Here is an 11,602-nt window from a genome sequence, read left to right as displayed (position 1 = left end):
TCATTTACAGGAGAAAATTTTTTGATACTGTCTGAAAATTGTTAGGTAGTTCTCTTTACTACAGCTCAATTCACTAGCAGAATTATGACTTTTAACCTGACTCTTAAGAGTGGGCAAAGGACACAAACCATCCACGGGGTAACAAAGAACTCTTCACATTTACAAGAAACAACATTTTTGATGACTCAGCAGCACAGTCAATACGATAGCCTGAAGCAGGTTGATTTAGCAACGTATTTTACACCTTACAATTCCAGCAAATGTGTCTGCTGAACAATACAGAAAATTGGACCAAACACACAGTGAGCTAAAGAATAAAGGCAGCTTACAGGAACTGAGGTGTGGACAGAAAATTCCTTCCTCCCAAATCCATTGGATATTTAAACATTAAGAAGAAATAGAGGTGTCCAACGAGATTTCCTATCAGCTCATTGATGACTCTGCAAGGCAAAAGAAAAAGAACTGTTTCACATGCTGTCTTCACTGAAAATAAACAAGTGACCATCTTCTGCCAGGTACTACTGTTCACCTGCCACAGGCATTGCTGGGGCCATGAGCCACGGAAAATTTCCCCTTCACTCAGCATTTTGCAGCCACTACTTCAGACGGGCCACCCTTCAGTGCCAACACATCAACAGGCTGTTCCACCCTCCCTTCCAAGCCTTCTCTACAGACTGTACTGAAAATGCAATTAAATACTTGTTTACATCAGGGAATTGGACCGTACAGCTATTAGTGTCTAAAATAATAGTCTGTGGAGCTTGAGAACTTACTGCTGTTTTCACTGGACAACGTGGCTCCTGCTGTACTGAACTGTTTTGTTCGCAATTTTGCAAAAACACTGCTGAATGGAGGCCCCTGAGTATCTTCTGTCATGCATAGAAACAGCAGGTATCTAACAGCAAGCAGTTTTCCTCAAGTGACGGATGAGTCAGTAGGAGGCACAGCCAGAAAAGGGAATTTGGTTTTGCTGTACTATCTCCTCCTTTTATAAATCAACCACGTAACTTGCTATTGTCACTAATTGTGTTACAGCGGCACCAAGAGGCCCCAACCAACGCAGGGCACCAATGGGAAAGACCGTGCACGGAGGGGATTTCTGCTTCATGGAGTTTAGTCAAAGAAACCCAAGACAGACCAACAAGTTCAGCAGGTGCTAATATGGCACTCTGTGGGCTTGTTATTGCCTTTTTCCCTTGTTTCACAAGCTGAAAAAAACATCATGCTGGGCGAGACTGTTAAGGAAAGAAGTAACAGCGCTGTCAGAGTCAAGCTAAATTTGTTTCTAAAACCAGTAATGATGGTTTGTCATATGGGCTGACATCTTTCTTTACTGTGTGCATTACTCTTTTAGTAAGGAAAAAGCCTCATGCATAGATTTACTAGAAAATAAACCAAATTCTTATTGCTTTCCCCTCACCTACATTCTCTAGTTCTCACATGCACATCTCCTCTTTGCTTTTATCTTAAATGACCACCATGTGACACTGAGCATTATCAGTCACATTATACAGCTTTAAGCCTCTTATTTTAATATTGCTTATAAATTCAGCACTAAGTCCAATAGCTGTAAAAGCTTTTATAACTTCAAATTAGCCATATAAGTAAATACATACGATCCACCAATGATGTAGTTGAATCCCAGAATAACCCATGGAAGGTAACAGGCCTGAAAAAGAATGCAATGGAGACAGAGAAGTTATAAGTACAAGTTAAGGACATAAACCTGCTCAGCTTCCTGCTGCACTAATAAGCATGACTATAATCTCAGTGTTTTAGGCATTACACAAGTCCTGATATATTCACTTAAGCAGATTCTACCTAACAAGGTAGGATACTCCAAAATGAGCGACCACTAACATTTTTAGACAAATCATACTCATTTAAACATTATAAGTAGATGCGTCTTTTGCACTCTATGTTCCACAGCAAGCCTACATCTGAAAAAAAGTCCTAATATTTCTGATTTTGAAAAGGTCTGGAAACAATGATCAAAAGAGTCTTCGCTACAAGACCTGGCAGAAACAGATGAGGTTGCACAGGAAAGGACAATTTAAAACATCAACATTTTGTCACTAGAGTGTCGCTACATTCAGCTTTTGTGCAGGTTAACATAATCAGGAATTTTTTCCTCTTTTCAGACAGATGAATTTCAGTTGTCAGGACATCTTTTCAGTAAAGCCACACTGAGTGACACCGTATGGAAGACCATGATGAAACTTGCCTTTGCTGCATCTCAAGGAGTAGATACTTATGTGAAAGCATGGGACATCTTTAATAAGGGAAAATATATTTTGCCCCTCACCACCTTCATGTGCATCTTTGGGGCAGAAACCTTTCCAATATCCTGTCTGACATACCTTAAATCTTGTTCCAAACCAAAACGATACAATCATGTCTTTGTTCAGCTGGGCCCACACATAAAGTACCGACATGATGAGTGGAATCATCAGCAACTGCAATGTTTTAAAAAGAAAAAAAAAAAAAAGGGTAAAAAGTTACCATCGCTTTAACAGAAGCCTGAGAAACTTAAACAGGCAGCCTCAAAAATGGCTTGTAAGCATGATACATCAGCAAAATCTTTGAAGTTTGTCCCAGAATCTTTGCCATCATGTGTCATGCATCTGTTCAAAAGCTATTGAGAAAGCTAAGCAGGAGAACCTACTTGGTCATTCTCTTTTGCAAGGCCATGCCAAAGCAAAGGGCTCCAACTTGCACCAAGTGAAAGAGCAGCTGTGGCAAACTCCTCTGCTCCTAGCTGCCTGGTAGGACACCTACAGCAGTCAGCGACATATTTGTGCCACAATCACTTCCACTCACAACCCAGGGCACTAACCCAAATGTACTCATCAGGGGCTAAGCTAATACACCAAATGAAGTGTTACTCCATCGAACTGCCAGCTACGTCTCCCTCAGAGCACCAGAAAGGGAAGGTGCACCAGTAAATCACCGTCTCAAAGTACTGCAGCCAGCCTTGGCAAAGCCACCTTGGTAGAGCTCAGAGTTAACCTGTGCTCCATGCCAGGAGATGAGACTGTTTCAAACACCTCCTTACTGTGACCGTATATTAGCTGATTGGACTATTTCTAGTGAAACAAATATAAAGCCCTATTTTAGCTATCTGCTGATCTCTAAACTGAAGACAGACTGCCAGCAGCATTTCCATGAACTGGTTTAATGCTACGAACCAGCTTGTGTGTTTGGAGAGAGGTTAAAATTCATCCCTTCGGGGGTGCTGCTATTTAACAGGTTCCACGTTAAAGCTGGCACACCAGCATCAGTCCAGCCTTCCTCCAGCCCTAGGGTGCACCAGCAGTCTGACTCGTCACACAAATACCTTAGGGACTTTATTAAAATAATTTTTATTTTACTCAAAAACCAAAGCAATATCTAACTTCTGAAAGTATTTGACATGGGAACAGAGGCCCTACTCTATCGTCTCCCTTTCAAGAAAACCACTCAACACAAGCAAAACAACCTTATTTCTAAGAAAAACACATTTGCACATAAAACAACTGCTTCTCTTTTAAGCAACACTTTGTATGCTGATATAAAACCATTTTAAGTACCTTTTTAAAAAGATACAAATTAACACAATCAGTCTAAAATTCATACAATGTATGGGCAACTTCAGCATGCTTTTGAAGAATTTTATGGTGTCTTCCCCACAGCAAAAAAAGTTTAAGTGTGAAGTTATAGACAGCCCTTAACAGAACTCAGTCCTGACTGTGGATGCATGATCGCTATGTTTGTCTACCAGGGGAGCCTGATAAGTGATCTAATAAATGCTAAGATAATATTGTACAGAATATTAGAGATATTGGTGCAGGCTTTGGGTAACAGGGACAGAATAAAACGAGAGAACAGAAGAAGCAGGCTGAAGACATGCAGTTATCTGAAACTCTGTTGTGTCCAGGGAACACTCCCTCGTTTTTCCCCTTAATATGTGGGGGGATAAGAACCACCTCATTGAAAATGGTTCTTTAGACCACTATTTTAATCATTCTTGTCAGGATTTTGAACTTCACAGTTCTAATCGGAATCTGAACCTGCATTTTTCACAAAAAGATCTGCTGTTGGCAAGTAAAAGGCACACTAAATTTGAAAAGACTAATGAACCCCAGAATCATTTTTAGATAAAAAAGAATGCAGATCCACATTCATTAGAGGAAACAGTGCACAGGTGACATCTTCTGTCCATTTTAGTAAAAGGCTGAACAGTTCCTGACTGCACAAAGAGCCAATTTTCACTCCTTGACTTCCTATCTAGGTTAGGAGTGGCAGAGTCAGATACAGGCTTGTGACATTAGCTGAGGCTAACCCAAACTGAAAAACCAAACACACACACACAGCAGTCCATTTTGACACAAACTAAACCAGCTCACCTTAACTACATTCTGCAGTTATGCTGATACGGTCTCTATAAAGTCATTAAGTAGTCAGAAAGTTCCATAAAATCATTATTTAGGAAAGTGCACTTACCTGCATGTCCATCGCCAAGCCAGTTATCTGTCATTGCACCATTAAGGAAAATGCAGCAAAACCTGATAGACTAGAACAACAAAAAGATGCTGCACACACACTGAACACACATGCAAAGGCCTTTAATGTTTAAAATTAAAACAGCGTTCCTCTGTAGTGTTAAGTTAACCACTGGAAAAAAATGAAAAACCTCCAATGACCTGGAGGCTTACACGCTTAGTTTCAATAACTGCTTTTCAGTAGCCTTTCAAGCCACCACCTCAAGCCACTACCCCGAGGGCTGACGGATGCACTGGCCTTCCCTCCATGATGAAACTGGCTAACGACAAACTCAATCGGTCCATGCATAAAAGCATGTTAGAGGTTTAACAGCTGGATTCTTTCATTAGTTTTTTTAGAGACTAAAATATTGGGTTTCTAACTAAAGAAATACCAGATCATAAAAAAATATGAATATATTGCCACTGAGTCATGGAAAAGAAATAATTTCTTGAAGTGCATCAATGCAGGCTTTTAATACTATTCTCCTACCTTGGAATCCAAAGGATCTACTTGCTGTAGTAACTGCTGAGTAGAAACAATTGCTGAAGAATTTTGCTATGATCAGAATACTTTTAACAGTTCATGAACGCACATACAATGGCACCAAGCATTTTCCCAGATCACGCATCCAGGTTGCTCCTTACATCATATAGAGAACAAGCAACTGGAAGCTTTTAAATTACCAGTTTGAAAGTCAAGGCACAATCAGATTCATCTAACAGCTCACAGCCAACAGCTTGCAACCACAATGAATGATAACACAACTAAACCCATATTGTTTTCCTAGTTACTACTGGGGCTCCACAGGACTAGCAGGAATAGCAAATCCCTCCATACAGTGGAATGCTACTAGAGATGGATATCAATAGATTTATTGATAAAGGTGACAGCATTTCTACACACTAGCTTTCCTGGCTGTATGTGGTTCACACTGATGTCACCACTCCCTTTTTTCCACATGCTGTGCCACTGCAAATTGCTACAAGGAGGTAGCAACAGCACAGACAGAACGGGAGCATCTCCAAGGATGGAGGTTCCACAATCTCTCTTGGCAACCCATGCCAGTGTTTGACTGCCCTTACAGTAAAAAGGGTCTTTCTTACATTTAAATGGAATTTTCTGTGCTTCATTTTGTGCCTGTTCTCTCTTGTCCCACCACTGAGCACGACTGAGAGAAGTCTGGCTCCATTTCCTTTACTCCCTCCCCATCAGGTATTTATCCACATGGATAAGACACCCTTGAGCCTCCTGCTCTCCAGGCTGCACAATCCCAGCTCTCAGCCTCTCCTCACGTGACAGACGCTCCAACCCTTTAATCATCTTCATGACCCTTTACTGGACTCACCCCAGCATGTCCACCTCTCTCTTGTACTTGGCAACCTGGAGCTGGATGCAGCCCCCCATATGTCTCACAAGGGGCTGAGCAGAGAGGAGTAATCACCTCCCTCAACCTGCTGGCTAATGCAGCCCAGGAGGCTGGTGGCCACCTTTGCCACAAAGGCACATTGCTGGCTCGCGGTCAACTTGGTGTCCAGCAGGAGCCCCAGGGCCTCTTCTGCCCAGATGCTTTGCAGACTGTCAGTCCCCAGCCTGTCCCAGTGCCTGAGGCTGTTCCTCCCCAGAGGCAGGACTCTGCAGTTCCCTTTGCTGAGCTTTGTGAGATTCCTGACCAGCACATTGCTAAAACCTGGTCTTTGGACATATTTTAGGCAGAAATAAAAGAACCAAAATATTCCAAAAGTTTGATGATGAGCAGAAGGATACAACAATGCAGATCCAATTAAACAGAAGCATGAACATGTAATCTGCTGGCCTTCCATCAAAAGCCCCTGTAAATAAAAAGAATTGTTAGGAAAGGTACTTAAATCTTGAGAAGAAATTAAGACTTCTTTTTTTTTTTTTACTTTATGAGTCTAATAAAAGCTCAGTTAATAACACTTGCCCTGTTTATGGAGTCTGTGGTTTATGATTTTTTTTTTTAATTTTAAAAGGCCTTATAATAGAACAACCTACAAGACCCCAAAAAAAGTCATTCAGCCTATTGCATTAATGCACACACAGCAGCTCTACTCAAAGAACACACTTTAACTCTGGAGATAAGTGCTTTTAACTTCACAGGACTTCAAAACAGAGTTGGATCCCATCCTTCATAAGAAGCTGCCAGCCAGAAGCACACAATAAAGCAATACACTTGCACAGCAAAAGCAGAGACACCAAGTTTAATGACCAAGTCATGTGAAAAACAGTCCTTACTTAGGCAAATTGCATCCTCTTTGCATCATCTAGTCAGTCTCAAGAGATACACGATAGATTTTACACTCTGGAAAAATCAACACACACGACAAGGAGGGTACACAGTTTGCAAACTGTGGTAAAAGGCTGGCACGGATCTCGGCATTTGAGCAAGACTCCTATCAACTTTCATATAGCTCCATGCAGGAAAGGGGAGCCCGAGAATACTGCTGAAACAGACCCAAACCACACAGTGACAAACACAGCGCATCACGAACAAGGTGAACAAGCTGAATTACATGCTAATAATTAAACGTCAAAATGCCTAGAAAGAAGGCCATGGCTTAATGTTAGCACTATTAGGCTTCCTACAACTATTTTAAATGTCCCCAAAAATTTAAAGAAAGAAAATCTATTTTTAAGCCTTAGCTTTTTAGAATAACTAGAGTAACTCAGCCTACGCAAAACAAAATTGATATTTTAGTCATTTTAAGTTTATTATTTAAGTTCATCCATGCAAGTTACACAACAGGAAGAAAAAAAAACAAATTTTGAAAAAATCTTTTGAAAAGTTTTAAAGTTGGAGAACTACATAAACTGGAGTTTTCTCTTTACTGTTGCCATACAACAAATAGAAATAAATAAAGAGAGGTATCTGACTAACCCTGTAGAAACTCCAGCATGGGTATTCCTCCAGAATACGAAGAAATCAAAGCAAATCTTACTCCCTTAAAGTTTTTCACTTCTCGTTATCTAGGAGATTACTAAAAAGAATATTAGACAAACCGTTTAAGTTGACTTTCCAATGAATATCTGAAAGAGCTGAGCTACAGACTACCAAAAAGCTCAGCACAGGGGCGAGGTGAGCTCTAGCCCACTGGGTCCTTCAGTAAGGACCGTGGTATAATTCAGTCATCAGGGAAGAGCTGCAGACTCATCATCTCATCATTCGTACTGCTGGGGAGCGAACTCTGCATATTCTGCTTTCTCTGTTGATATTTGTTGTGTTCTTCTCCAACAGAAACAAACCAAAAACACATCAATCTCCTGTTCCTCAGGAAGCTAGAGGTCAACTTGTTAGGAAAGCACAAGCTCACTACAAAACCATGTGGGTATTTTTGACAGCTAAATTTGAAGCCAGCATGGAACACCAGTGCATGCTCAAAAACCACATACAACCCTGAAAATAGAAGTTTCACTTCCTCGGTTTCACAGACAAAAGGACGCATAGACCTATGTTGATTTCTATCTGTAAACATATAATCAGCAACTTACACACCTCCCACTTTCAAAAGGATTCAAGCCCTTTTTGTAGAGAGGAAGGACCGACCTAACCAAGAACTTCATTTATACCGAGAAAAATGACTGTAATATAAAACAAATGCATTGATTCACACAACAACACAGCTGACTTTCCAGTTTCAAAATCCAGATGTGTTGTACAACAGGAATGTAAATTTACTGCTGAAAGAATTGATTTCCTTCCGTGAGGCTTTTGCCACAGCACAGATAACTAGAGCATTTTGTAAGTATATGTACAAGCAGTGATGTCTTATAATTTGCATATATTAATCAGGAACTCTTACTACACATAGTTTTGCACAGTAGAATGTTGTAACTGCCAGTACTTGCGTGTTCATAATCTACTGCAGGAAGGCTCAAAGAGGAGGAGGAACCATTTCTAGCTATTAAATTACTACTTACTTTCACTAATAAAACAACCAAATACAATCTGCCACCACTCCTCCTTTTTCTTGCTACTCTTTTTACGACTTAAATAGGATTCCACAATACCCTCTGGATGCCAGGTTTACCAGGCATCTCTTCTCTGTCATGGGACTTCCCAAACATCACCTTGCAATACATTTCCACTTACACCATCAGTTCTAAGACTCCATTAGAACTACACAGAAATTCTTGTTCATAAAGGCTTTCAGGAGGAGCTTGGCTTTGCAAATACTTTAATTATTTACATCAATGGAAACAATTTTTCGTTAGTTTTAATGAACTGTGCAATGCAAAATGAAACCAGTTTTGAAGCTACCTTGTAACAGCAATCTCTTTTTTGAGAGTAATGATCTATTATTTAATTTCCTTTCTTCTACTCTTAATTTTTCCGCCTAACTGAAAATCCAACTAGTTCCTTAACTTTTTCACATTTCTATTTGACAGAGGGATACACTTCATTTGTACAAGGTATCTCTCAATTCAACATAACGGATACAATAACAGAGGTAAGCAACATTGCCTTTTACAAAAAGGAGAAACTGACATTGTTATTTTCTCAGGAGGGATATACCCACTACATATGTTCTATTATCCCTCCATGTAAAAGGACATCAGACACAGGAAAACAGAGGTAACGTCATCTTTTAATCTCTCCCTCATTTCCTGAAATCCAACAACTAAAAGCACCAGGCCCTCCTATTGAAAGGAGTATCAAGTTCAGACCCTGAATGAACAGGCTCCCTGCCAAAGGGAGGAGCCAGTCGCAGAAAATCAGTTTTCAGAGTTTCCCACTGACCAACGTAAGTGGGCACAGAGATGAGCCATCTTTCTCACGATTCTGTCTGAATCAGCCACAACCCCATCGCCACAAACATTCCCAAAAGAAGCTCTCTGTGACAATGCTTGGTCCCTGTCAACTCCGGGCAGAGTTCACCATGTGCATACAATTTAATGGATAACATACCTGTTTCTAATCGTGATGAATATTGATACAAGAAATACAAATTCACCAAGTAGAGAAAACCTGTTCCAGGTCCCACTGGGAAGAAGAAAGTTGCAGTTATCGGCCGCCAGATCTGTCCAGATCAAAAGAGAGATATATTTATATACTGTAGAATGAACACATATGCATGGGGTTTTTGTTTTCATTCATTATCCATTACTTGCAAGATCAAGGAGATTAAAAATAGCCCAAGTATGAATTACTGCTGCTTCAGCAGCTTTTACAGTTGTTTTTTTTTTTTTTAATCTGATAAGCAAAGCTATTAAGATTACAACAGAAATCACACACAACTTCCCAGATCGCTTCCATCACATCTTCGCAGTATTGAGTCTTTATTGCGGCGCAAAAGGGATATGCTTGCAACAATGCTGCCCTGTTTTAAAAGCATCCATACAGAATCCTTCTTACCTGTGGAACAGAGGCCAAGGAATTCACACAAAGGCTGTTAGTGTACCATTCCAGACAGAACACGCTGCTCTTAGCATTTTTCACCTGCTTTAGAAAGTCTCCCAGCTATCAATGTTGAGCACAGCCAACTGCATGGCAGCATGTAGCAAGGACAGAAAATGGCTGGCCATTTATGAGTGAGCTCTTTAACTGGCAACATTTCCAAATAGAGTACTGGGATCCTGAACCTCACAGTTCCAGAAGGAATAACAGAACTAGAGGAAAAAACAGTCATTTAAGCTACTAAATTTTGGGGACAACACATGAAACAAACTACAGATAGAGCTGTCTTTTTATTTTTTCTTCACTCTGTCTTTTTCACTGAAGTTATAATAAGCACATATAAAAGAAATTTAAAGGTTAGGATGTTTTCCTTCACTTTCATTTTCAGTTCATGCAATGAGCACTCTCCCCCTACACGCCTGCATACCTAAACTCTGAACCTGTAACCTCCCAACGCAAGGAAAAAGACTACGTCCAGTCTGTGACCACTTTTGATATTGCTAATGCATCCAGAAACACCGAACATCTGAAACCTCAGGACCTCAGTTGTTTATGTCAACCATGCCTAGGCACAGAAGCCGACAATCCCAAACACAAGCTTTTTCAAATTCCAAGTGAGAAATGCTAAGAAGGTGCAAAAGATGCACTTCTCTAGCTCTGCCTTAATATCTCCAGAGCTACCTGCGGTTTAGGACAGTTGTGCACCTGCCTGTAACCCCTCTTCCCAAATCACACCCACACAATCGCACAACGGAGGCTGGGCAAGTCACCTCAAGCCACAGCCACAGGTTTCAGGAGTACAAAGTGCCTTGGCACAACAAGGTGCCAGCCAGAACAACCCCCCCAGAAAAAACACTTAGGAAAACGAGGCACCAGAGGGAGATGCAAGACGAACTACCAGGCCTGCCAAGGGCCACGGCCCTCCTCGGCTCACGCAGGGGCCCTGGCAGGGCCGGGCACCGCAGCCTGTGTCACCTTGGTGGGGAGCCCGGGCCCTGCGGAGGCAGAGCGCTGGCTAAACCCGAGGCCCCGCTCGCAGGCCTTATTTAGGTTAAGCAGGAACGTAGGCCTGGCTTTCCGCCGGAGGCGATCTGGGTTGCTCCTACGGGCCAATCGGTGCGCGGTGCCCTCCCAAGGAGGCGGCGGAGGCCGAGGGAAGGGGCCAGCAGCCCCCAGCCCCGTAGCACGGCCCGCCGCACACTACAACTCCCAGAATGCCGAGCGCGCCCCGGACCGGGCTCTCTTATGGGGCGGGCGCCGCAGAGCACGCCGGGACCGGTAGTGCGGCCCGTACCTGGAAGCGGTTGATGAAGGCGTCGGGCCAGAGGAAGAGGTAGACGGGGCTGACGAGGCCCAGCTTGCCGATGAGCGGCACCGCGATGGAGCCGGCGAACCAGTAGCGGGTGATCAGCGGGATGCTCCGGAACCAGTCCCCCAGGTCCGACATGTTGCCGCCGCCGCGCCCGGCCGCCGCCGAGGCCTCGCTACGAACCGGCCGCTGAGGGAGAGGAGAGCGGGAGAGGAGAAGAGCCGAGGGCCCGGCCGCGCTGCGCCCGCTGCTCCCGCCGCCGCCGCCCCGGGCAGGGAGGGGAGCCCCGGGCCAGACGTGGCGCCGCCGAATTCGGCCCAGCCGCCGCCACTTCCGGCCACGCCCCTTCGGCTGCC

At 42.8% G+C, this 11,602-nt stretch overlaps 1 protein-coding gene across 2 annotated transcripts in view; it reads right to left on the bottom strand.

The window, feature by feature from the left end:
• DERL1 (derlin 1) overlaps positions 1-11,602 on the bottom strand; it is a 15,813-nt gene extending 4,211 nt beyond the window's left edge. Inside the window, exons 1-7 of one of the 2 annotated variants that reach the window (XM_087746947.1) lie at positions 11,232-11,602; positions 9,449-9,560; positions 6,289-6,353; positions 4,483-4,509; positions 2,361-2,456; positions 1,617-1,669; positions 330-440 (exon numbers count right to left, since the gene is read on the bottom strand). In XM_087746947.1, coding sequence (XP_087603073.1) covers positions 330-440; positions 1,617-1,669; positions 2,361-2,456; positions 4,483-4,509; positions 6,289-6,353; positions 9,449-9,560; positions 11,232-11,384 — 617 coding nt within the window. In that variant the 5' untranslated portion in view covers positions 11,385-11,602. The remainder of the gene's footprint in view (positions 1-329; positions 441-1,616; positions 1,670-2,360; positions 2,457-4,482; positions 4,510-6,288; positions 6,354-9,448; positions 9,561-11,231) is intronic. The other variant, XM_087746956.1, reaches the window with a different exon arrangement.

This window comes from Nipponia nippon, unplaced genomic scaffold (assembly GCF_047370975.1).
Source record: "Nipponia nippon isolate SJK-2023a ecotype South Korea unplaced genomic scaffold, ASM4737097v1 scaffold_1, whole genome shotgun sequence".
Taxonomy (NCBI): domain Eukaryota; kingdom Metazoa; phylum Chordata; class Aves; order Pelecaniformes; family Threskiornithidae; genus Nipponia; species Nipponia nippon.
This window is presented reverse-complemented; position numbering and strand designations above follow the sequence as displayed.